Raw genomic sequence first — 27,086 nt, forward strand, 5'->3', positions numbered from 1 at the left:
CTAATGGGCGGAGCCTGTACCTCCTCCCTCTCGGTATTCTGCTTGTGCTGCCTAGTCCCGGCGGCCGTCCAGCGGGAGGCGGAGCGAGTCCAAAATGGCGGCTCTCAGGCTGGCGCGCTCCGTGCTGCTGAGGCTTTGAGGTGGTCGCTCGGGGCCGGAGGGGGACGATTTCCCCGCCGCGGGGCCCCCAGAGAATGAATCGGGGGCTCTGCTGAAGCGAGACGGCAGGGCTGGAGAGCAGTGGCAGCAAAGGGCTGCGGTGGCGTCCACGCAGCGGGATGTGCGAGAGTTACTCCAGGTCGTTGTTGAGGGTCTCGGTGGCGCAGATCTGCCAGGCGCTGGGCTGGGACTCGGTGCAGCTCAGTGCCTGCCACCTCCTCACCGACGTCCTGCAGCGTTATCTGCAGCAGCTGGGCCGGGGCTGCCATCGGTACTCTGAACTCTGTGAGTACTGGGGCTGGGTTGTGGGAGGGCTGCCCCAAGCCGGTCACGAGTGACACCTTTGCCCCCCCCTCCCGCACCCCTTTGGGCGTCCCCTCCAGGGGTGGCGTTCCGAACCCGGCTTCGAGATGGGGATCCTCTCAGACTCCGATGGTCTGGGGCTTCCACCGTCTCCTGCGAACTCCAGTCATCCTTTAGGTGCCTCTTCCTCATCCGCTAACTTCCCGCCACCAGCAGGGAAGCGGGGTCCCGGCTCGCAGCTACACGCCCTCTCACCTATGCTGGTCCTGGAATGGTGCTTCGTTCTCTCTCATTGTCTCGCGTCTGCTGCGGCCAGAGCCACCCCCAGAATGCTCTCCACCTCGCTCACCTTGGTCTTTTGCCTCCCCTGCCTGCAAACTACTACAACTAGTTGTCACAGGCGCTCCGTCTACCGGCCGTTTCTTACAAGGCTGGCCATTCCTGAGCTCCTAACTAGACTCGTTGACAGCTCTGCTCAGTCAGGGTCGCTGCCTCTTTTTTCCCCCCTATCTGTTCGTTTCACAGACTTCTCCACTTGCTACTTTTCAAGGCCGGTTCTGTCGATTTCGCTGAATAACTTTAACAGCATCTCAGTTACGCACGGAGTCCTTCCTTTATGCTCCTATGTCAGTGTTGATCTAAGTGTGATGGGAGGGATCATAGGGTAATTTGCAAGGTTTTCCGGGTACTCAGTGCTGCAGTATCTGTTGACTTTTAAGTGAGTGCCCAATAGCCTGTTTGGCCGGTGATATTTAATGACTTGGAACGTCTCAGAAGGATTATTTTATAGATGTGTGATGTTATCGATATATGAGTGTATGTGTTGCGGGGCGGGGGGGGGTCGGGTTATACCATTCATTTAAATTCCAAGAAACGGCTTTTAAGGTAGTAAGATGGATAACTAAATGAAGTGTAAAATTAGGACCTATATCACTATACCTTTAAGACTCCAAATGCCATCCTTAACAAAATAAGCAAGCCACAACATAAATCAGATCCTATCTGTGATATAAATCGATAAATCCCATCCTGTCAGTCATCTTTTAAGAAATATTTCAATTCCATTCTGTTGGGTACTATCTAAAAATCTTAACAGCACAGTTCCCTTTGTGAGCTAGTGTCTTTTCTTATCTTTTGCCAGCCCGACATCCTAAACTGCAACCCTGTTGTGCTATTTTACCTTTCCAACACATTTTGAAGCTCTCCACTCCTGCGCACACAGTTTTTTACTGAATGCCCTGGCCCACCAGCAGTACCACTTACCTTCTGAGGTTTACTTATTACTTGCTCTGGGAAACTTGTGTTATTGGATGTCATAATGCTGTGCATATTTCTGCTTTGCTATTCATCATCTTTTTTTGTAGTTGTTTGTGTACATATGTACCCTGTCCCAGAAGATAAATTGATCATAGTCATATTCTGCATAAGTACTATGGTGCTGATTGGAGCGCCCTGACTGTATTTGTGTTACCCTAGGGTTGTTACAAATAAGAAACAGTTGGCTTGTAAATTAATGGATAGTCTACAAAGACTTAATGAATTCCTAAAAATGTGCTTTTTCTTTTGAGTGCTTGATTTTCTAAGTTGTAAACTCCAAAGTGGTTTTCACTCAGCGGCACCTTAAAAGTTTGTCATGACAGAATGATCTCTAGCTTTTGCTTCTTTACCATCAGGGCCCTCTTCCATTGTCCTTCAGTATATTGTTACTATTATGTTTAAGATAGATTTTATTTTGTTACCTAGTTCCCAAACTAAAGGCAGCTGTTGGATACCACTACCCCTGAATACATAGTTACCTTCCATGCCAGGTACTTCATGGATTTAAGCATCTCACAGTGTCCAAATCCTTGTGCTTTACTGTGAACCTCCTCAGTCCTCCCTCTCCCCCTCCCTCTTTCCTCTTTTATTTTGAGACCGGGTGTCTCTACATAGCCCTGGCTCTCCTAGTACTCACTATGCAGACCAGACACCTGCCTCTGCCTCATGAGTGCTGGGACTAAAGGTGTGGGGCCATCACATTTAGCATGAACCCTTTCCCGCCCCCTTCCTCCTCTCCTCCCATTTTTCTTTTGTCTTTTCGAGACAGGGTTTTTTCACATATCCCAGGGTGTCCTAGAACTCTCTCTGTAGATCAGGCTGTCCTTGAATTCACAGAGATCCACCCATGTGTACCACCACTCTCCAGCATGAAACTTTTTTATAATCACCCTTTTTTTTTTCTAGTCAGTTTTCTTTTTTTTTTTTTTTTTTGGTTCTTTTTTTCGGAGCTGGGGACCGAACCCAGGGCCTTGCGCTTCCTAGGTAAGCGCTCTACCACTGAGCTAAATCCCCAGCCCCTCTAGTCAGTTTTCTTTTCCTCCTTTCCACTCTTTTTTTTTTAATGAGGTATGATTCTAAGATTCATTATTCCCCATTTGGATTTGGTGACTCATTAGAAATGCTAATCTATTAAACAGACAGTTTTAGATTGCAGGGTTGCAGACTGTTTATTCATTTACTAGCTAACAATTTTCTGAGTGTCTATACTATTTTGGCTCCACAATAGAGTGATACAAATATAATCAGGGTTTTCCAATCTGCTACCACATTAGGACTGAGGTAGAATATGAATATAGTCAATTTGTCCCCTGGGAAAGGGTACCTACATGCACACATGTACACACACACACACACACACACAGAGAGAGAGAGAGAGAGAGAGAGAGAGAGAGAGAGAGAGTGTTCAAATGAGAGAGAGAGAGAGTGAGTTCAAATTTCCTTTAAAATTGAATTCTGTAACTTTGGGTTACCATTATGTCATCTTGTCTTCTATAATAAATTCTCTTGGTATTTTTGACAAATGTTTATTGAGCACTACTTATGAACTGAGCCTAGGGCTGAGCGTTGTGGAAACAACCTCTGCCTAAAAGGGTGTCGGAATATCAACACAAGCAAACTGACGTCGTGTGATCCTTTTTCTAAAATAAGTAAATAGATAAAGCAAATTAAAACAAGGACTATACATTGCTGTTGATTCCACAAATAACAAGTTTTAAATTTTTCTAAGGTGACAGTTTCTCCTACATATACGGGAACATTGGTCCCTAGGTGTGGTCATTACTGTGTCATACTGAAAGCCGGTGCTAACTCATTCAGAATGGGGCCTATGCTTCGTACCCTGACTTCATTATCTTATGGTAGTGGCAATATATGTCAAAGGAATAAAACAAAGGGAGTGTGTTTTTAGCTGTGGAGTCCAGAAAAGACTTGCTTTGGGGGAAAAAAAGGTAAGATTTGAGTTGAACTAAGAAGTATGATTGTGTAAAAATGGAGAGAGTTATAGGTCAGAAGACATCATGAAACGAGAATAGTGAAAGTACCCACTAACCCTGCCTTCTATTTCAGTAAAAATGAAAAAGGCGAGTCAAGGGCGCATACGTGGCAATTGCTCTCTAACCTGGGCACCGAGAGCCATTCTAGCGTGCACCTTGCCTCATTGCTTTGCTTTCACTCACAGCTCCCTTGTCCAGTTGTTACCACACCACATACGCATCCCAGTTCCGTGGCGGGCTTGGTGCGTCCTGCCATCACACTTTCTCTTGAACTCAAGTCACCATATGAAAGAACACACCACACAATATCCTCTGATCCAATTGATAAGACATAATTTGCCCATCTAGACAGCACAAAATCCTGTACACATCCATCCCTTAAAAATATTCATAAGAATCTGTATCTATGTGCAGAGAAGAATTTTAACATCTGCCGCCATATTCTTCCAGCTCTTCCTCCGACTCCCTCTCCTCCTTCTCCATCTTTCCTTCCCGTCCATTGACAGGCCTCGTTCTATCCTGTACCTGCCTTCCTGCATGAAGACATCAACCTTGCTAGTTCATTAGAAGGCTGTTCAAGAGAGATTCTTAAGGCTTTACAAAAGGAGCCTAAGGCAGGACGACTGCTGAGGCCAGCCTTGACTACAAAATGAAACTGTGTCTCCAAAAACCGAACCAAAGCAGAGTCACAGAAGGAAGGAGTAAACTAGACCAGTAACCGTAGCACACATCTGTAATCCAAATGTTGGCAAGGTACTTGAGGGACACTGCATGTTCAAGGCTAGCAATGCAGAGGGAGGGAAGGGACGTGGTAGGAAACACTCCATGTTCCTATGTAGGGTAATATTCTGATGAGACACTTAGTTTAAGAAAATGCGCAGCCGGGGTTGGGGATTTAGCTCAGCGGTAGAGCACTTGCCTAGCAAGCGCAAGGCCCTGGGTTCGGTCCCCAGCTCCGAAAAAAAGAAAAAAAAAAAAGAAAATGCGCAGCCAGTGATGTGTTGAGTGGGCAGAACTTACGGCACAGCCCTTCCCTATCTGCCCTTTCACTAGACGCCACGTCTACTCCTGTCCTCCCAACACACAGAAGGCTGAGAGACATGAGACATGGGTCTGTTGTGTAATGAGTTATATGCCAGTGAGAACTATGCATTTAGACTTTGTCTTAATAAACCACTCACCGCAGCACACAACAACCTTTTAGGTGCCCTAGTCATAGATAGAATATTATAAAAATAAGCATTTCATGAATCTTAAGTCACTTTTTAAAAGTATACTGTGATTTTTTTTTCTATTTTGCCATTGCTTATAATGTCTCACTGCCCCTAATGTATAAATTATTTAACACAGTTAAGCTGTACACAGGGTTTGGTGCTCTTCAGGGTTCCCAGCATTTCCTTGGACTGGCATAATGTATCTCCGTGGATAAAGAGAGACCGTTCTTTTGTGTCTCTGTGTGGCTCTGGCTCTTATGGGACTCGGACTCAACCTGTAGACCAGGTTGGTCGTGTACACAGAGATCTGACTGCCTCTGTCTCCAGTGCTGGGAATAAAGGCGTGTGTGTGCCACCACACTTGGCAAGCCGGAGACCATTTTTACTGATGTAATTATAGAAAACAATATAGAGTTGGGGGGGAAATACCTGAACTCTTTGGCAGGAAAAGCGGGTCGGGGGGAGCATCAGAATGTCATAGATTGACATTATGAGGCGGGCAGAATTAAGGTGATTCTGTTCTTTACACAGTAGTGCTAACGACTTTACTGAGGAGAAATGCAGTGCATGTTTGCATTCAGTACTAGGAGGCATGCACGTTCTTTTTCTGTTTTTGTGCATCACTGAAAGTGTGCTTGCTTGTGTGTCTTTGTTTATTCTGACACAGGGCTTATCTACTTAGCCCTGGCTCTCCTGGAACTCACTGTATAGACCAGGCTAGCCTCACACTCACAGAGATCTGCCTGCTTCTGCCTCCCGAGTTCTGGGACTGAAGGCGAGTGCCACCATCACACTGGGCTGAAAAAGTGTCTGATGGGCCAGTGAGATTGCTTGATAGGTAAAGGAGGCGGCTGTAAAGCCTAGAGCCCTTACCTCAGACTCACCTCAAGGTGGAAAGAGACTGACTCCAGCCAGCTGTTCCCTCCCTCCCTCCCTTCCTCCCTCCTTCCCTTCCTCCTTCTCCCCACCCCCACACATTTCCTTTTCTCTCTCCCTCTTTCTTTCTTTCTTTCTTTCTTTCTTTCTTTCTTTCTTTCTTTCTTTCTTTCTTTCTTTCTTTCTTTTTCTCTTCTGTTTTGTTTTTAAGAGAGAAGTTTCATTATGTAGCTCTGACTGGCCTTGAACTCACTCTGTAGACCAGGCTGGCCATGAATTTACAGAGCTCTGCCTGTCTCTGTCTCCTGAGTACTGGGACTAAAGGTGTGTGCCGCCTTGTCTGTCAGTCAGCTTTGTATTATTTAAGCAAAATGATACTCTGTTTAAAATCTAATATTTTCATGTAACTAGGTTTTATGTCAGTAATATATTTCATTTCAAACCAAATATATATATTTAATGTTTTGAAAATAACCCTGCACTTTCTTCCCAGTGATATCATTTCCTTTTGACTTTGTTTCAGATGGCCGAACAGATCCCATTTTGGATGACGTTGGTGAAGCCTTCCAACTTATGGGGGTTAATCTGCACGAACTAGAAGACTATATTCATAATATTGAACCTGTCACTTTCCCACATCAAATTCCTTCTTTTCCTGTTAGCAAGAACAGTGTCCTTCAGTTTCCTCAGCCAGGAAGTAAAGATGCAGAGGAAAGAAAAGACTACATTCCGGATTACCTGCCCCCCATCGTGTCTTCTCAAGAAGGTATTTGCTGTCTAATCCTCCTCCTGTGTTAGCAACCCGGTGCTTTAAGCTTTCCACACTGCCAATGCCCACATTCTAGAAATGCATTCTCAGTGCTTTAAAGTGATTTACAAATTATTCTAACCCTTGAACAGACATGCTCACAGCTGGGGTCAGGCATAGTTTTGGTGTGAGCGAGGTTCTTTGGGATAAGGTCTTTATCTACTTTGTGACTCGTAGATAGGACAGCAGAATGTGACCAGCAGACTCTCAGTGCATGTATTGTGTGAGTTAGAAGACCTGACGAGCAAAAAGGAAACCTGAGGTATCTCCTATCCTCTTATTTGATTTCTGAAGAGCCGAATGCCACCGCTCTCTCCACGGGGGTAGTGAGTACATTGTGAGCACTTGTTGACTTGAAACCTAGCTCTGGATTTGTTGGGGGAGATGGGGTATGAGTAGAAATCATTTCTAATTGGCCATTTAGAACTTTGGATTATAAAGAGGGTGGAGACGTAGCTCAGTGGTAGGGTACTTTCTTGCTATGTACGAAGCCTTGAGTTCATCCCCAAGCACTGAGTCAACTAGGTACCCGTCATGCCAGGACTCAGAGGTAGAAGAATAATCAGAAGTTCAAGGTCATCAGAGGCTACTAGGTGAGCTCAGGCCAGCCTGGGCTACCTGAGACCCTGTCTCAAAGGAAGAAAGGAAAGAAGACAGGTGGTCAGGCCAGCCTGGGCTACCTGAGACCCTGTCTCAAAGAAAGAAAGGAAAGAAGACAGGTGGTCAGGTGGCTGTCAGGAAGGGAGGCAGGTTGGCTTACAGAACAAAATGAATGGCAGTTGCTACGACCAAGGGACGTAAGGAGTGGGAATCTATGTTTAATTTGAACAGAGTTGGAGTTTCAGAAGACAGCACATTTTAGAGATTGATGGTAGTGATGCTTACGGAAGAATGGAAACTGTCCTAGTAAAAAGTAGTTAGAATGGCCGACGTATGGAATCATACAGGATCTGTGTTCTGTGAGTGGCCGATCTCACACAGCGTAAGGTCTTCAAGCCTTGTCTCCAGTGTTTGTGTGCCAGCATTGACCTCTGGGGTTTGGTTTGGTTTAGTGTATTGAGACAGGGTCTATCTCTGGGGTTCATATGTAGACTGCACCAGCCTTGAACTCAGATCAGATCCACCCTTTGCATTCCGCATGCGGGGATTAAAGGTGTGTGCCACCATGCCAGGTGAATTGTCCTCTGTTTTGAGGCTGTGACATTTGCATTTGTTCCATCTATTTCACCACCTCTTAAGGAGACGGTGGTTGCTTCTGCCTTTAGCTCTGTGAGTAAAGCTGTTATGATCAGACGAACCTTGTAAGAGTGTAAACTCGTGTCTGTGCCTTCAGCTCTCTTGAGTCAAAAATGAACACAGTGTTAGGACGAAATACAGAATGCAGAATTTTATTAGTTTGAGGGTCAGGCACTGCTGGGGTTTTGCCCACGTTCCGCCTGCAAAGTTTTATTTTCTTATATTTCATTTATTTATCTTTTTGTTTGTTTGTGTGTGTGTGCACATACACACAAGAGTGTCATATCATGTGTGGTATATGTGTAGAGATCAGAATTGGTTCTTGCTGCAATTATGTGAGTCCAGAGCTAGGCCATCAGGTTTAGCAGCAAGCTCCCTTTCCTGCTGAGCCCTGTCTTCCACCCCAGTATGTTTCTAATATTTGAGGTACTGTTTTCCAAAGCAACTGGTATCGTTTACCTTCGAACCAGGAATTGCCCAAGACAGCAGTTTCCTGCAGTTCATTTTATGAAATCTCGTGTTCCCCTAGCTTGTTTTATGGACTAGACTTAAACCTGGAGGAGGTTGTTTTACAAGCTGCCTATCTGAAAACTGGACAGACAGTGGATGTGAGTTGTAGAGCGCTCTCATGGATCGGTGGGACCCTGCGAGCCGTGAGACTTTGGCTCTTGTGTGCAGTGTGCTCCACTGAGAAGCGCGGAGCTGTAGGGCTTCTTTCTGAAATTGAAGCCCCTCTCATCTGGGCAGTAGCCATGGCAGACGGGGAAGGTGCTCATGTAAGCTTTCACTTTCCTTTTCTGGGAGGTGGCGATGTGTGTGAATATGGTTAGAATTGGGAAGAGGGCATGTGCCCTCCTGTGGAATCCAGAGGGAGATGTCAGCAGATGCTCTTCAGCGTGGCCTTCCTGTCCCCTCGTTGAGACATGGCGTTCAGTGAACCTAGAGCATTTTGGCTGGGCTGGCCGGCCGGCCAGTGGTCCACAGTTCTGGGTTACGGGCGTGCATGGCCACACCCAGCTGTTTACAGGGTGCTGGAAATCCAAGGCTGGGTTTACCCAGCCTGCATGCTCACACACTGAGCCATCTGTCTCCCTTCGCTGTGACTTTCTTCACACGTTATGGACATTCTCTGGACTGAGCCCTTTCAGAGACAGACTGTGCTAAATAGCTTAACGGTTTCCCTTCAGGATCCTGTAGAGTAATACTGACAGGAGCCAGTGTTAGTGACACTGGTCTGAGAATTTTGTCATTTCCGCGGATGTTATAAATGGAGTCAGGCGTCATTTGTTCAGTCGTGGCATTAGAAGGCCCACTTCCTCCTCTCTCTGGGCCTCCCACTGTCAGCATCAGACTGGGGAGCTAGGATGTAACTCAGCTTCCCTTAATAACTGCTAAGCGTTCTGCTCAACACCATCTTTGATTGTCTGTATTTATGACCTTTATTTACTGTTGGGAAAATCTTACTTAAATTTAGTTCTCTTAAAACCCTTTATTGTTTAATGATAATAGGTTTTTTTTAGCTTAGAAACCTACTTTGTTATATCTGCTTTAAACAGAAATTATTTACTTTAAAAATAAAACCAGTTTGTGTAAAGCCAATATTAACAAAGGATTTAGGGCGGGGCACTGTCCAAGGTAGTAATTGGATTGACTGGAACTCCATTGTCTCCCTTAAGTCAGGCTGTGTTAGGTGGTTCTGGAACTTCTTTCTTGTTGGTGTTAATAAAATGTGGTTGCTTAAACATCCAATCTATCATCACAGAGATAGTACTGAGAATTACAGCGTGTCCTGTTAGACTGTGAAGATGAATCCTTGTCTGTTTATGAAGTTCTTAGTCCCCCAGCATTTACTAGGAATTGTAATTGTATGTGTGGTTGTAATTGTAATTGTGTAAGTGGTACTGGAAGGAAACAAGGAAAAAGAAACCAACAGAGTGATGGTAATATATTAGCAATCGGTACAGCGATGGTTTTTAAATGATGCGATGGTGAGTTTTATATTTGTGAGGAAGATAGAGGCCACGTTAACAACCAGAGCGTATGTGGATGGCATGTGGCTGAGCTAGACCAACCCCCCCATAGTTGTTTTGTTTGTCTGTTTGTTTGTTTGAGGAACAGGTCTCCCTCTATAGCCTAAATGGACATGGACTTCACTCTGTAGCCCAGGCTGGCTTCAGACTGATGGCAGCCCTGTCTGTGGCTGGGATTTCAGGTGTCTTTCTCAGTTAAAAACCTGAGCCCCTCACATTCAGTGCACCCTTAAAGGCTTTCTAAATTGAACCATTTTGCACTTTTCTTATCCAGCACCTTCTAGGCTGCCTGCTCAATAGTTAAGTCGCTTAACAATGTGGGATGGGTCTTTAACCATCGGTCCAGTGAGGCAGATGGTGTACCATGGTGGTTAGAGCATTCGCTTGGACTGCAGAGCCCTGGAGTCAGGCCCCAGCCCTGCGGGAAACAACCCCTGTAGCAGCAAATGAATAAGAGGAAAGAAACTTGGACCCAGGAGGTTCTGGCTTTGTTTTCCTTTATTTTGGTTTGCTGTAAGAAAATCCTTATAAAGTTATGTTACCATATTTAGGTGCTGCCAAATAGATGTAGTTAAAATATCAACTTTATACTCGGTAGTGAAAATACATGAGAAAAAACATTGGGCTTTCTTCTCTGGATTGTTTGAGACAAAATGATTTCACTTAAAATTTTTTTGACAAGACAGGCATGTTGGCACACGCCTTTAACCCTGACACATGGGAGGCAACAGCAGGCTAATCTGTGAGTTTGAGGCCACCCTGGTCTATAGAGTGAGTTCCAGGAGAGTCAGGGCTACACAGTGAAACTCTGTCTTGAAAAACTAAAGGAGAAATTAGCATTAGAAACCATGAACATAGCCAGGCATGGCGGTGTACACCTTTAGTCCCTGTACTAGGGAGGCAAAGGCAGGCAGACCTCTGAGTTTAAGGTCAGCCTGATCTACAAATCAAGTTCCAGGACAGCTTAGGGTATACTGAGAAACCCTGCCTCAGGAAACAAAAGAAAATAAAACAGAAAGAAAGAGAGCATAAACATTTAAAGAAAAGCCATTATATTGATTTTTTATTTGAACTTGAACGTTATGTGTAATGCGCCTGTGCGTCTGCACCACAGGCATGCCTGGTCCTCTGCAGAGGCCGTCATATTTCCTGGGACTGGAGATAGGAACAGTTAGAAGCCGTGATGTGGCTGCTGCAGATCGAAGGTCAGCAAGTCGTCCTACCTCTGAGCCATGCTACAGCGCCATACGTACTCCCTCATTTGAGACAGGGAATCTCTCTTCACTGCCTAAGCTGGTCTCGAACTCCAGGTCTAAGTGGGCCTCCCACCAAAAGTCTGCAGGAGTGAGTACCTTTTCTCACATCCTTGCCAACTCTTATGCACCATCTGTCTCAACCGCCTTTCTTACCCACGTGAGACAATGCCGTGGGTTCAGTTTATAGTTGTCCTAAAACCAGTGAAGTTGCACATCTTTAAATGTGACTTAGCCGTCCATGTGTCTTCTTGGAAATGCCCATTGCTCTTACACTGCTATCTCTAGTTCAAGATCAGGGCTCTAGGGATTTTGCTGTCTGTGCTGTATCAGTATTTGTTTTATCTTTGCTAACAGTTCCAGCTCTAGAGATAATGAGGATCATAGTGTTAGAATATTCTGTGTTCACTCGTTTTTGCATCCCAGAGTGCACATCATATCGATGCCGTCATCCAGGATCACTAAAGCAGGCCGAAGTGTTTTATGTTGTTTTGTTTGCACACACTGTCTTATCCTAGGTTCGAGAAGGCTCTGTCGTGTATTCACTGCCAGGTCTTATGGCACTCTCTTGTATTTTACCACCTCGTTAGTGCGCTTCTCTCACCTTTGACTGTTGGGGTGTTGATTTGGGGTATTTACTGACCTTTTGCTTTAGAAATTGTTGTAAGTGTGGTTGCAGGTGCTGCTTGACTCATCACCGAGTTACCCCCCAGTGAGCTTGCTGTGACTTGACCATCAGATGGGCAAACCTGGAGAGCTCCTGGAGAATTCCATTTGCCCAGGGGCCCAGGGGCCCAGAGGCAGGGCTCCTTGGCTTTGCCCACATCTGGAAGAAGTATTGAGAATTCAAACCTCAAAGTACAATGTCTCCTTTGCCTTCATCGTAAATAACTTCTAAACTCATAAGCTCAGCTGTTGCTTTGGTGACCTGCATGGTTCAAGGTAGTTTCTCCAGCTCCACAGTGCCCTCTTCTGTTGCTTTTGTGTAATGCCCCAAATACTGTACCGCTTTTCGGTCCCTGCTCCCCCACGCTTTTATCTGGATCTTCCTTTTTACTTCAAGTTAGCTTTCCTAGCGCTCTTGAAAGGTTAGCGTCTATGCATTGTTTTAAGTTATACTTTGGATTCCTTGAGAGAAAACAAAGAATATTCCCAAACTTCAAGTATCAGAGGTTTTTTAACTTAATATACAATAAAAACGAAGGGTATGAATGGATTTTTTTAAGTATGTGGGATGAGGTGGTTCAGTTGACAAATGCTTGCACTGTTGAGAGGGAGGACTCCAGGGGTGCAGCAGCCCCCAAAGACCTAGTAGACTTCCATGTGGCCATCAGGATGATGACAGGAAGGAGCACAGGTGGGGCATGTTCATACGTAAGACTGGGTATAGAGAATGTACGAGAACCAAGGGCTCACAGTGGGAGACTGTGTGCATGATCAAATACGTCAATAACTAGACTTTAAAGAAATAGGCCAGATATTGAGTTAAAGTTTACAGTAAGGGAATATTTTAACATACCTTTTATGCTGATTTTTTAAAAATATGAGTCACATAGAGTTTAAGACTATATAATAAGCCAAGGACCTTGGACTATGGTCCCAGGGCAGACAGGGCTGTTTGTTAAGAGCAGCAGATGCACGTGTTGTCCAACAGGTGGGCGGAGATCTGCGCCGCTGACCGAGCGTCTTTCGAGCGCCGGATAGTGATTGTGGCCCAGGCTGGGGACAGAGGCTCTCACTCAGCTCTTGACTTAGTGGACGTGTTTAAAGCCTTCACCTTCCATCATAGGAAAGTGAGCTTATAGTCTCGGCTGCTTACTTGATTATTTATTTATTTACTTTTGAGGTGGGGTCTAGCTATGTACCCCAGACTAGCCCGAACTCTCAGTCGTTCTGCCGCCATCTCCTGACACAGGCTGTGCCATGGTGTCTGTCTCTTTCAGTTCTTACGCAGAAAGTGCTGGAAGTCTAAAATCAGGTCTCTTATGAAGAAGAAGATGAAGGGGGTTTGAGGGGTTTGGATGAGAGTTTGAAGTTCTCTCACTGCATTTGCACCTGGTGCCACAGCATCTGCTGCTGCTCTGGGGTATCTCTCTGTTGTCCTGACCCGTAGTGTGGCATTTACTGCAACAGGACAGGGCTAAGCTGTCAGTGTTCTGCTCTCTGACAGAGGAACAGATGGAAATGGTTACGATAGAAGTGCAGAATTGTTTGATCTGATCAAATGGATATCAGTGTAGTAAGTACATCTGGAATGATGTCTTCCCCTGTGGAAAGTGCAGCACACAGTAGGGCTGAGTGTGCTCCCACTTAGGACATCCTTCTGCACTGCTTGGGATCTTCTACTTTATCCCTGCTTCCACTTCCACAGAGCAGAGTGTAACTTTATCTTGGAAAGATAGTTAGTACTGTAAGAAAAACGAAGCTATGTGAGCATGTATGTTCTAAATAATTATCTATTTATTTATTTATTTGATGTGCATTGGTGTTTGCCTACATGTATGTCTGTATGAGGGTGTTGGATCTTGGATTTATAGACAGTTATGAGCTGCTATGTGGATGCTGGGACTTGAACCCAGGTCCTCCAGAAGAGAAGTCAGTGCTCTTAACCACTGAGCCATCTCTTTAGCTCCATGAGAACGTATTTTTACTTTTTGTATTTGTTTTCCATTGGTTTGTAGTGATGGACTTTATTTTTAGTAATTGTTTAGTAATTGTTTCTTTTTTAGTAATTTAGTTTCTTTCTTTTTTTTGGAAACTTATAGATATATTGAAGTTATTTTTATTTACAAATATTTAGGTATAGTTATTTGCATCTTATTTTACTAAAGGGGAAAAAACAGATAATGCTTCTTGCTCTGTCCTCTCTCGTTCTTGCTGTCCCCTGTCTGTCCCTCTCTCTCTCTCCCTCCCTCCCTCCCTGCCCCCTTCTCTCTCTGCTCACTGGTTCTATAATGAATTTTGTTGCGTTGCTAATTAGCTTTTGGTAATTGGTTCCTTATTCATGCAAAGCCCTGTGTGCAATGTGTACACTTTCCTCTCGTTTCATCAGACTTGGTTTCAACTAACAGTTTTTAATAAAACGCTATATGGTCACAATATAACATTTAGATATACATTGATCTTGCTGGTAACGTTCTTAGCTCTTTTATCCTCCTTGGAGACATAGTGCTCAGTAGTGTAAGGAAACTGGTCCTTGTTGACTGTGGGGGTGACTGTAGTTCACGAGGTGGCTCCTTTTCCGTTCTGAGTATCAATGAGCACGCAATCACATGTAAGACTGTTTTCAGTCCTGAGTAGAAACAGTGTAAGATACTCATGACTTGTTTAGCTCTTCCCGCTTTCCCACTTAGCTCTGGAGTTTTCTGGGCATGGTCGAATGTAAATCTGTTGGATGTGTGTCTGCCTCGAGGAGGCCTCTGCATCTAGAACAGACTCTGTTAGCAGAGTCCCGTGCTGTCTTTCGGGAGCCAGTTTTCTTCCCCAAGTTTGAAGTTATTCTCCAGTGCCATCTTCTTTTCCCTCTATAATTTCTTTTGAAACATTCTCATCCAAGTTCCATCAAAAGACACGTTAGAAATTAACTAATTTCTCCAACTCTAAAGCAGCAGATTTCCTTATTTTTAGCAGATCCCTGCCCTCCTGCTCTGTGGAGAGAGTGTCGGGTGATTGGAGTAGGGTATGTCTTCCCAGCTTAAAGTTTGTGTCTGTATGACAGTGCTGACTCGCTCCATGTATGTCCTTTATTCTTTGTGTGTTTTGAGCAGCGAGCACTAATTTACTTGGCTGCTCTCTTAGTGTCGGCCATGGTCCTCATTTTCAGATGTGGCTGCTCCACACCAGAGCTCCTTGTGCACATTTTTGTTTCATTTTATTTCCTTCTAACAAATTCTCAGGAGTTTTAGGTCAAAGGTTTATGGGTTTTGACACATCTTACATATTGGTTTCCAAAAGAGTTGTGTCAATTTACAAAGCCACGATGAGTGTGCGACTGGATCCAATTTCAACAGTCTCACCAAATGAATTTCAAAGCCTCTTTTCCCCTAGAAGGGTAGCTTAAACATTTTTGGGGACATGGTCATTTGTTTTTCAAGAATTTACTTAAAATGTAGGAACTACCAAAAACCTTGACACCCCTGACCCTAACTAGAGGAATGGCCACTGAGGTGATTTTTGATGTCCTCAGAGTCTCTCTGTATTTCTCTAAGTGCGCATACGGGCATGCACAGTGCCCATTTTACAGTAGCTTAGCATATGTGATGTCACACGCATTTCCCATATGCTTAGTCACACCTACTGTGTGCTGGCCGTCGGCCGTTTTCTCTTTGCTGGACAGTTGGGAGGCCTTGCTTGATAGAAATGTGTAAGGTGGGTTGGAGTGATGTGGTTTGAGTGGGTCTGTGAGGCGTGGCTGGCTGTGTAGATAGGAGGTTGTGTTTGAGATGTGCACGATTATAGACTTACGCAAGTGTGCTGCGTAGTTTTGTCTAGAATGCTTACTAAGTAAATATTTGTACATATATACCTACAGAAAACAGCCACTCATATTTAAAGTGAGGGTTGAGAGGTCTCTGAGATAAAGGTAAAGAATGCTGGACATCATTGCAAATGGCCATGCCAGTCTCAATGACATAGGCAGTCTTTCATTTCATCCCCACCTCAGTGGAGCCTTCTGATAGAGTAGGTGCCTTCTGACACAGTAGGTGTTTTATTTGCAGTGTCTGCTCTCCTTTTCTTCCCCTTTTTCCTTATGAGGCACTGTCTCCTGGCCTTGAACTCACTGAGGATGACTGAGCTGCTGCCTCATCCTCTCACATTCTGGGACTGCACACAGACTCTCTTCACACAGCTTCGCAGTTCTTCTGTCACTGTCGTGAACCAGAACTTGCAGAGCCATGATTGTGATGTCCTCAGCACACTGAGGGTCCTTGGACTCCAGCTTTGGTTTTGAGTTTCATTTGGAGAAGTTTTGAATTTGTAATGGTTAGAATTTTGTGGTTTGTATTTTTTGCTTAGAGGTCATAGAAGAATAAAGAAAGATTTACTTCTTGTAGCTTTGGAATTATTTTGTAACTTGAAGGCAGTATAAGATTTGAGAGATTAGGGGTTGGAGATTTAGCTCAGTGGTAGAGCGCTTGCCTAGGAAGCGCAAGGCCCTGGGTTCGGTCCCCAGCTCCGAAAAAAAGAACCAAAAAAAAAAAAAAAAAAAAAGATTTGAGAGATTATTTGAGAGGATCTTCAAATATTTTCCACTATTTCATAAAATATTATTAACTACTTCCAAATATGCATTAAAATATAAAGTATCAATACAGTGGACAATTAAGTTGCTTACATAAAAGTGAACCAGTTGTTATCATCTATTTTTTTATTTGGCTCTGAGACTATTGGGATTCAGGAGTGGGCACACTGGGGTGCCCACCCACCATCTTTATCAGTGTGGTAGACATAGCAAAGTTCAGAGCCCAGGCTGGCCAGGGCTATGGACAGATACCTTGTTTGAGAAACGAAACAAAAAGCAAAAACAAACCAGAAAATTATTTGTCTGATTTTCTTTTGTTCAATACAGCTAAAATGTCTAAGTATTTTATTTTTCTATGTATAATAGAAAGGATAAAGTTAATGTGTTTTACAGTTATTAGAAAAATTAAAATAGAGGTCTAGAGAGACGGATCAGCAGTGCAGAGTGAGTGCTCTTGCAGAGAGCTGGAGTTCAGTCTTCAGTAACTCCAGGGCATCTGAAGTCTTCCTGTGCCCCTAGGACACCTGCCCTCGTGTGCATACCGCACAGGGTACACAGAGTTAAAAGGCAAAAGAAACCTTTTTAAAGATAAAAGAAAGACAAACGAAAATAAATGCAGAGGTAGTGTTTCGGCTCTGATGGTGACGATGGTGTAGTGGCCGTGCAGACTCTAAGGGCATGGGTGGTAGCAGCCTATGGGAACTTTTATTTGTAGAAACACACACCATTGAACAAGAAAGCTTTTATCACACAAGAAGAATCTTGGGACAAAACAAATTGTCTTACTTTGAAAAGATATATTACAGCATGAAAAATATTTCATACAACAGTATTTACATAGTGGTAAAACTTTTTATTTTGTTAATTTTTTAAAAAAAGATTATGTGTATTTAGGTATGTATATATGTGTGTGCATATATGCATGTATGTATGTATGTATGTATGTATTTGAGGCCTCCCGTGGAGCTGAAGTTATATGCTGTTGTAAGCTGCCTTGTGAGGTGATGAGAATAGCTGGAGTCCTCTGGAAGAGCAGCAGGCACTCAGAATCACTGAAATCTCTCTCCACATTTATAGTAAAATCTCTAATGAAATTTTCATTATCCTTTATATAGACCCCTGTATTTTATGCACAAAATGAGTGTACAAATGTAAAGATTGTATCGGTTCCATTTGTTAAATGGCAAGAGTTGTGTTTGCTAACACAGGGAAGGGTTAAAGTGAGAAAAACCATACTTGTCAGAGCTAATGGCCTCATTCCTTTTTAACACCTCTCCTCAGTGCACAGCCGTAATTGTGACTGACAGACACAATTGGGAATAGTTAGAAAAAATGGCAGCTCTGGACCAGTCGTCAGCGGGGTGAGCACTCAGGAAGTCCCAGCTCCGTGGTGACTCCGTGGTGACGGAGAAACGCTCATCTCTCATTTCCTTTCATGCCCAGTGCATTGAGATTAACTTTAAAGGAGCATGCGAGGTGGGTCAGAAGATTGTGTCTACAATTGAGTACTACCTGTGTGTGGAGGCCAGCTCAGCAGGCGTCCAGTCATCAGCTAACAAGCCTTGCCAGCCCCTTGACAACTGCCAGATATCCTGTTGCAAATTAAATATGAAACAGGGATGTACTTAGTCTCGCATTGAAAGGATTTCTTCAAATTCAGCTTCAAGTGCAGTTGTTGGTGCATGCATTTTTATTAACGCTGGCTTTGTGGAAAAGGGAGCGATAGCTGGCCTGTCTCTATGGCATTCTAGAAAATGCCGAGGGAAAGTGAGTGCCGTGCAGTCCTGTACCTTTCCATGTCTACGTGGCACATACAGTAACTCTCCTGGTAAACAACTCCCACAGGGTCGGTGGCCATGAAAGTGCGGCCTGTGGTGAACTTGCTGCAGCGTGGAAAGGTCAAGGTTCTCAGCCAGTGTTTCCCAGCGGGGTTCTCCTGACGCTTTTCTTTTTCAAGTTTGTTTTCTGTGCTTTCTGAGTAACAAGAAATAAGCATGGTGGATAAGGTTAGACCTTGAGGGATAGAAGGCTGGATTCTGGATCTGAGGAAATTTAACTGTAAAAACAGCATCCGTGTGCTCGACTGAAATGTCATGGACACATCTGAGGGTTTCTGCACACTAACCCTTTGTTCACTTATTTGATTTGTACTTACTTTTCCCCCCACTTAAAAATTCAATAGCACTTGCCCTCTTCACACACGGTGCTGGGAGACTTTCTTTTTTTTTTTTTTTTGGGGGGGACCAAATCCAGGGCCTTGTGCTTGCTAGGCAAGCGCTCTAGCGCTCTACCACTGAGCTAAATCACCAACCCCTGCTGGGAGACTTTCTTGACTCTAGGGCTGCAGTTGAAGTAAAATTCCGTCCTGCCTAGGAGGAGGGCTTGTACAGAAGGTGGCATGAGGGCCGTGCTCTACCACTGAGCTCGCCAGCCCTGTTCATTTTCTTTCTTTTCTCACCTTTCCTTGTCTTTTCTTTCTTTTTTTTTTTTTTTGAATGTATCTAAATGTGGGCACACAAATGCCAAGACACAAGACACACATATGTAGAGGTCAGAGCAGAGCCTCGGCTGTCTACTGACTTTCTTCCTGTTTGAGATCAGATCTTTTATCGTTCCCTGCTCAGAATGGTAGACAGGCCTCCATCCATCCCTGTCTGTGTCTCTCATCTTGCTGTAGGAGCGAGGAGATTAGATGCTCCTACCACATGCATCCAGCTTTCACACAGACTCAGGGATCCTGACTCAGCTCCTCACACGTGTATGGCAAGGCCTTTACCCACTGAGCCATCCGCACAGCTGCATTTGCTTTGAGATAGCTCTGACTTACTAACTCTAACTTGCTAACTTACCAAGGCTGGCCTTAACCTCACTCTATAGCTCAGGCAGGCCTGAAACTTATAACCTTCCTGCATAGTCTCCTGAGAAGCCAGGATTACTGACCCGTGCCACCAAGCCTAGCTCATTTATTCTTTGTAATAACCACAAAGTAAATGCCACCACGTCTGTGATAACAGTGCTAATTGTCAACTTCATGGTGTCTGGAATCACATTACCTAAGCAGTGGGCCTTTCCCATACACGGAAGGTTACCTTGCTTGTGTTCATTGATGTGGAAAGGGCCCTCTTAGTGGGAGGTGGGAACTGTTTCTTGGACTGAGAGATACAGAGGGAGAGAACTAAGCAAGGTGGGTGGGGGTGTCATCTTGATTGGACGAGATGTGGCCAGTTCTCCCAGGTGTCTGCCACTGTGACTGGCTGTGCCTTGAACTTTGAGCTAAAAAATCCCCTTGTACTCTTTAGTTTCTTTTGTCTTGAGTACTTATCACAGCAACTGTAGAAGAAACTATGAGAGTTTTATTTTATGGGTGAACCAAATGAGATGTGAGATAATAGCAACTTTTAAGATCAGACCTTAGTAACTGGGGGAAGTCTGAGGCTTGAATTGAGGCAGTTTAACTCTAAAGAACTCTTTCTCACTTACTGGCCATTTTTTGTAGTTAGAATCTTTCTATGAGCGATGTTCCAAGAATTAATTATATGAAATCGACCAGGGTTTGCAGGGATACGTAAGATCCACTGAGAGAACAGCTACGGGCTTTACTTCACGTGTGGAGCCCCCTCATGTGCTGATTGCACCCCTCTTGCTAGCTCAGGTCAGTCAGTCAGCAGTAACATTCAGTGCTTTCTGTCCTCAGTGATTCGTGTGCATTAAACGTGCACATCTTCTGGTTGCTCTTTCAGGGGTGAGGAGGCACTGGCTCACATTATTCTGTGCTGGTAGAAAACCCCTCCTGTCAGTTTGTGGAAGGCAAATCCACAGCACCCAGAAAGCTAAGTCTGGTGCTAACACACCAGCCCTGCTCTATATTTTGTAATATTTAGAGATAAAAGTTTAACTTTGAGGCTAAATTCTCAATTTCCCCAGACTGCTATATCAGTGATAGTGGGCTTCAGTGTCTTAGGGAACTTTGTCTGTGTTCATCCTGTGCTAGGCTGTGGTTTTTCCCTCACAAAGATAGGGTTATGGTTTGGAAGCTGGCTTCCCAGTGTGGGGTTAATGAGAAGTCCTTAGATCATTCAGGGCACTGCCCTCAGAAGGGATTAAGTTAGCTCTCCTGGGAATGTGAGTTCTTTTGAGGGAGTTGTTAGGAATGGGGCTGGCCACTGAATCCAACTATGGCTTCCTATTTCAAGATGTAATCTGTCTTCTGAGCTTGGTGTTCCACACTGTGGCCCACCACCCAGACAGGTGGGGCAGAAGAGGAAGCATGATTTTAAGGCCAGCCTGGGCTGCAAAGTGAGATGCTGTCTCAGAGCATAAAGATAAAATGGCTTCCTCCCTAGTGGGTCCCTGCTGTTGTGCTATTAGGACCTCAGCAGTGTTAGGATAGGGTCCCTAGCTTCCTCTTCGGCTGGGCCTTTGAGCATCTAGAATTGTGAACCAAGTGAGTCTCTTCTCAATTGTGAACAAGAGAGTCTTCTCTTTATAAAGTGGCTCTGCATCCGATACTTTGTAAAGCCTTTCTGCCCTGGACACTTTGTGGTCGGATCAAAGGAGAGGCCCTTAGTATTGTCTACTGGGCTCACGTTGTCCTTGTTCTCTTATTTTATGCATCAAGAAGTATTGCAAACACACAAAATATAAAAGTATTTTGTCCAGAAACAGAGAAATCTGCACTTCTGTGTTTATACATTCATGTTGGAGCAAACAGGAAAGAACAATCCTATAACAAGTAGACTCTATGGTCTGTTTACAATCAATGCTAAAGGGAAAGGTGACCATTATAAATGGGAAGTGAAAATGCTCGGCGGGCAAACAAGAGTTCACTAAAATTACATTGGAGGCTAGAAGGATAGCTCAGTGGTTAACAGGACTTGTTACTATTGCAGAGGACCTGGGTTCAGTTCCCAGCACTCATGGGGGAGGAGTCACAATCATTCATATCAATCAATAATCAATCACTAATTTCAGCAGATCAAATACCTTCCTCTGACCTCTAAGGGCACCAAGCATACATGTTGTGCACATTCATATATACATACATACATACATACATACATACATACATACATACATACATACACACACATGCATATATACAGGTAAAATACATACATATAAAATAAAAATAAATCAAAAATTTTTCAGTTATATAAAGGCATGGAATATTGTGAAAGGTTCATTAAGCATACATTTAAAAGAGTGATTATTGCTGGAGAGATGGCTCAGTGGTTAAGAGCACTGACTGCTCTTCCCGAGGTCCTAAGTTCAATTCCCAGCAACCACATGGTGGCTCACAACCATCTGTAATGGGATCTGATGCCCTCTTCTGGTGAGTCTGAAGACAGCTACAGTGTACTTTATTATATATTATAAAATAAAAAAATTAAAGAGTGATTAAAGGTATCTGGGGAAGAGACACCAAGTAGTAGGAAATCTAATTCAAGGCCCCCAAAGGGCACATGCCGAGGGTGTTAGGGGAAGTCCAAAGTGGGCGATAAGACTGGGACACTGGGAGGGGCATGTAGGAGAGAGGTCCAGAGGAAGTACAATATCTTCACTGGAGGCCAGGTGGATATTTGACTCCTCATTGAGAGAGATTGGAGCAGTTTACTATGTTTAACATTCCAAATACAAGAGCAAAGGGATGAGACTTGACTGGTTAGCTTCCCGTGTCTGTTTGTCTATCTGTCAGCTCGACAGGTAACTCCCAGTCAGTCCTCAGTATATGCTCACTCATTTCTTCTCTCTCTAGGCTCTTCCCAGGCCCATATTATTTCACCAGAGCTTTTTGTTGTGTTATGAGATAGGGCCTAATATAGCACAGCTTGGCCTCTAGCCTGCTGTGTAGCCAAAGCCAGCCTTCGAATGCCTGATCTTACTGTCGGTCTCCCAAGTTCTGGGACTGCAGGTATGTACGACATGCCTAGCTTCCACCATAAACGGTGACTCGAATAACACTAAAAGATAAGAGTGCGTTAGCAGAGGTTGGGGATTTAGCTCAGTGGTAGAGCGCTTGCCTAGGAAGCGCAAGGCCCTGGGTTTGGTCCCCAGCTCCGGAAAAAAAAGAACAAAAAAAAAAAAAAGAACAAAAAAAAAAAAAAAAAAAAAACCGAGTGCGTTAGCAATGGTGCAGTCATGTTGCCATTCTCTAAAGATCAATGCCTCACAGATGTCATCAGGTGACAGTTCTTTCTCAGAGGTGAACATGGACATATTGTGACTGTTTCAGTCAAACTCTTGGTATCTCTACTTTGTAATGAGTTTTTTCCCCACCCTTTCGTCTCTTTCCTATTTCTATCTTCATATTTGCTGCAGTGTCTGGATTGTTTGCCCTCCACAGGCCATCGCAGTCTGGCGTTCACTCACAGTGCCCTGACAGTGTGCTCACATGGTTTTCTGTATCCTGTACATTGATGGTAGTTCCAAAACCTTTGCATGCCACTTCAGTGGCTTAGTTGGGAGTGTGTGATCTCAGCAGACGTCCATCCAGTCATTAGGTCACTTCGGGTTGTAAATAATGACAACTCAAGCCTTTATTAGCTAATGTGCTCCTATGAAGAGAACTCCCCTCCATGTGCGCTGGGGACCTGGTAGTATTATGTTGGCAAAGCAGCTAACAAGTGGCTTCTCTGGTCAGTCATTGTTGCCGCTATAATAAAGTGACTCCTTGGCTTATTGCAGGTGGTCACCAACTAGTTGTGCCCATTTTTAAAATCATTCTGATCCATGGGTTTAAAGACATTTGATGGTCGTGATGGCACACACCTCAGGAGTCAGAGGGAGGCAGCTCTCTTGAGTTTGAGACTAACCTGGTCTACAGGGTGAGTTCCAAAACTGGGTCTGCATAGAGAAACCTTGTCTCAAGAAAGCAAAATATGAAAAAAGAGAAAGAAAAGAATTCGATGAGTGTCAGTCCAGCACAACTGTTACTGTCCACTGACTGTTTGGATTGTCTCGACTCAGGGACTAGTGGTCTGTAGGAGGCTCCCACTCTCTTACAAAGTCTCACTGGTTCACTGACAAGCACTGCCAAGATTTCAGGAAGTTTGTGGGCTGGTTGTGAAGCACAGTCCTCGTTAAAAGTCATGCAAACTGAAATAAGTTATACTAAAAGCAAGACACTCAAACCCCACCTCCTCTCAGTTCTTTTCTAGTTAAGCTTGCTGCACTGTGTAGAGAATGCCGCACAGCTGTCTGTGCTCAACGGTGCTCAACTGCACATCTTACAGCTGGGCTGAAGCTGGCCACAGTGGGACGCTTGCATCAGAGGAGGCAGCAAGCGTCTCCATCATGGCCTGGCTTATTCTTTTGCTGATTTCAAAAGTGATGGTGAAAATATTGAAAATGCATATTGGGCTCCCATGAGTCCTGTCTGTAGCTCTTTGACTGTAAGTCATGAGGGATATCCTTTTGGGATGCCGCAGCAAAAGGCCCCGTTCCTGTTACTGACATGCAGTGGGATTCTGACACTTGCCACCTTTGCTTCCACTTCAAGCAGAGGTCAGCAGAGTTCTGGGTTCTGTAGACTGAACTGTATTGGAGCCTAGCTGTGTCCATTTGCTTATGTATTGTCTGTGGCAGCCTTGGTGCTGCCTTGGCCAGGACTAGGTGGGACAGATAAGTGAGTATGTGACAAGCCTATGCTGTTTACCATCTGGACCACTGAGTAAACTTGCTCCTCTGGGTAAACCAATTCTGTGCTCACATTCATTCTTCACTTGCCAAGCTGAGTAGCTACTGAAACATAATGGTGGCAAATATCAGCAAAAGTGTTCTGTAACAATCACACATATAGCACTCATGACAACTATATTTTAAATTATGTTCTATGAATCCTTTATGCCATTAGAGCTTAAACATAGCAGGTGTGCATAGTGCCATGACCCAAAGCAATTGCTAAATGCTGACCAGCACACCCCTCTGTCTACTTGAACTGCCATCTAGTAAATGAATCAAGTAACTGATTCCATTGCCGGAATTACTTTCCCTCTGAATGGGGAGTTGGAAATTGAGTGAGCAGAGAGAGCCCTGAGTTTTAAAAGGAACATGTGATGTGTGTGAGACTCAGCAGGGATAGCTAGGAGTTCAAATTCTTGTCAACCAGTGAGTATTACAAATATTCATAGTTTGTATCTTTAAAGATTTTTAATTTAGTATGTCTGAGTGTCTTGCCTACTCATGTGTATGTGTACCACATACATGCCTGGTGCCTACAGAGGTTAGAAGAGGTTGTCAGAGTCCCTGGAATTAGAGTTAGGAATGGTTATGAGCCACCATATAGGTACTAGAAACCAAACCCAGGTCCTCTTCAAGAGCAGCAAGTGCTTTTAACCTATGAGACATCTCTCCATCCCCATAATTTGTATTTTAAATTTGCTATTGGTTTCTGTAAAACTGTGGCCCCTAAGCTGCCACAGTAGATAAGTAGAAGAAAACATTTGGCCCAGACCATTAGTTCTGTGTATCCATTGTTGTGCTGGACACAGAAAGACATACATGCTCGATTAATTCAGTTAATTTTTATTGAACTCTTAGGTCTGTAACACACCCTTGGTAGTAGTGATGGATTGTACTATTCCAACCTGAACCTGCTTGACATCTCGTATGTTAGTGAAGAGGACAGAGTTGAGCGTCTTGTGAATCAGATCTAGTCTCTAAATACTAGAAGAATGTTTCCTCGGCACAATAGCTGTGGACACATAGCACACTTCAGTTATTCTACATTTTCAATATTTCTTCTATAAGTTTCTTACAGTTTTCATAGTCAACATAAGAGTCTTTCTGTGTTTTGTAGGCTATCTATCTACCTTTCCATCTACTTGTCTATCTATTTATCCATCCATCTACTCATCTACCTATCCACCCACCTATCCATCAATCTCCATCCATCCACCCATCCATCCCATCCATGGATCCATCCATGCATCCATGCATCCATGCATCCATCCATCCATCCATCCATCCATCCATCCATCCATCCATGTACCTACCCATCCATCCATCCATCCACCCACCTATCCATCAATCTCCATCCATCCACCCATCCATCCATCCATCCACCCACCTATCCATCAATCTCCATCCATCCACCCATCCATCCATCCATCCATCCACCCACCTATCCATCAATCTCCATCCATCCATCTATCCATCCATCCATCCATCCATCCACCTACCCATCCATCCATCCATCCATCCATCCATCCATCCATCCATGCACCTACCCATCCATCCATCCATCCATCCATCCATCCATCCATCCATCCATTTATCCATCCATCTTAAGTTCCATGGCCAATTTCAAGTCTACAGTGGAATGCTGTTGACTGTAGAAGAGGTCAGAGACTTTCGCTGTCACAGGGTCCCCAGTGTACCATTGTTGGGGTGGGAGGGGCTGTAAGACTTGTGCAACAGTGTTGTTAGTGATAGAAGAGTCACAAGCTTGTGTGATTGACCTGTCCTAGCACACACACCCCTGGTGATCCTGAGGAAGGTTACTGTTTACTCAGTTTTTTAACAAAGTGATTTAGAATAAAAATAAAATGCTGTCCACCAAAGGACATGTGTTGTGAAGTGACAAGTCCTTCCAAGTCATGTACTCATCTCCTAGTTTTTAATAACATTTTTAGTTGGCACATATTCATCGTATATAGCACTCAGTTTCATAAGGACATTTCAGTCAAAGGTAATGTATACTTCTGAACCCTCCCTCCTCTAGCAGCATCACTTCTTCCTTGCCATTTATGCTGTGTGATTAGATTTTGAGGAATATCTAATCAGATGGTTCATAAGACTGTTCATAAGATCATAAGACTGAGGAACCATTTTGAGCTTCTCTGTCGCTGGAGGGAAGGTAGACAGTGGCCTGTATTTAAAATATTATGTTAACAACATTGTCATCCCCCACCCCCCACAAAAGGACCTGAGCACAGTATACTCCACAGTGTCCTGGAGTTCCCTCTGAGATGAACTTTAGTGGAATCTGTTCTTCTCTGTGTTGTAGTAGCAATTAGTGCAGGAAGCACCCTGTGTCGAGGAGATAGACTACTTGCTGGTCCCTAAAGTGAATGACGGGGAAGGGAGAGAGAGGCAGAACTCAAAACCAACCAACTTCATATCAGGATCTTCACCGCTGGTCACTCCTCTCCACTGCCCCGGGGCTGAGCTTGCCCCTTTACCCATTGGAGCTCTGCTCCCCGAGGTGGGAGTAGCAAGTTCTCTGGAACTGGAGGCGGACTTGGCCAGATGCCCGTGGGATCGCAATGGCTACTCCCAGAGTGGAAGGCTTGGTGCCGGCCAGTCTTTGGAACATTAAAGTGGACACTGGATAGTGTATTATGTGGAGGACTGTCACAAGACTCTACTCAGACCTGCTCTAGAGTTTTAAAAAGCATTTTGATTTTATGTTACCTGAATTCATCATCCTATTTGTAGTTATTTCATGAAAGGGCAATTGTATTTTGATCTGAGGGAAATCATGACTTTTCCTTTCACACGGGTATGAATATGTAAGCAGAGCTCTTGGCTTCCTCTGTGCTTGTGACTGTGACTATTTACCCAGTACACTAAGTGATGTTGTTAAGGTCAAGAGAGAAAGCGATAGGACCCTGAGCACTGGAGAGGCTGGGAGACCACTGCTCACTCTGCCTGG

At 44.2% G+C, this 27,086-nt stretch overlaps 1 protein-coding gene across 2 annotated transcripts in view; it reads left to right on the forward strand.

Annotated features, from left to right (window-relative positions):
* Window positions 1–70: 70 nt before the first annotated feature.
* Window positions 71–27,086, forward strand: part of Taf3 (TATA-box binding protein associated factor 3) — a 153,109-nt gene continuing 126,093 nt past the window's right edge. Inside the window, exons 1-2 of one of the 2 annotated variants that reach the window (XM_087589613.1) lie at window positions 71–444; window positions 6,387–6,629. In XM_087589613.1, the coding sequence (XP_087445739.1) occupies window positions 279–444; window positions 6,387–6,629 (409 nt within the window). In that variant the 5' untranslated portion in view covers window positions 71–278. 2 annotated transcript variants of the gene reach the window in all.

Source organism: Rattus norvegicus, chromosome 17, assembly GCF_021556685.1.
Source record: "Rattus norvegicus strain SHRSP/BbbUtx chromosome 17, alternate assembly SHRSP_T2T, whole genome shotgun sequence".
NCBI classification, from domain to species: Eukaryota; Metazoa; Chordata; class Mammalia; order Rodentia; family Muridae; genus Rattus; species Rattus norvegicus.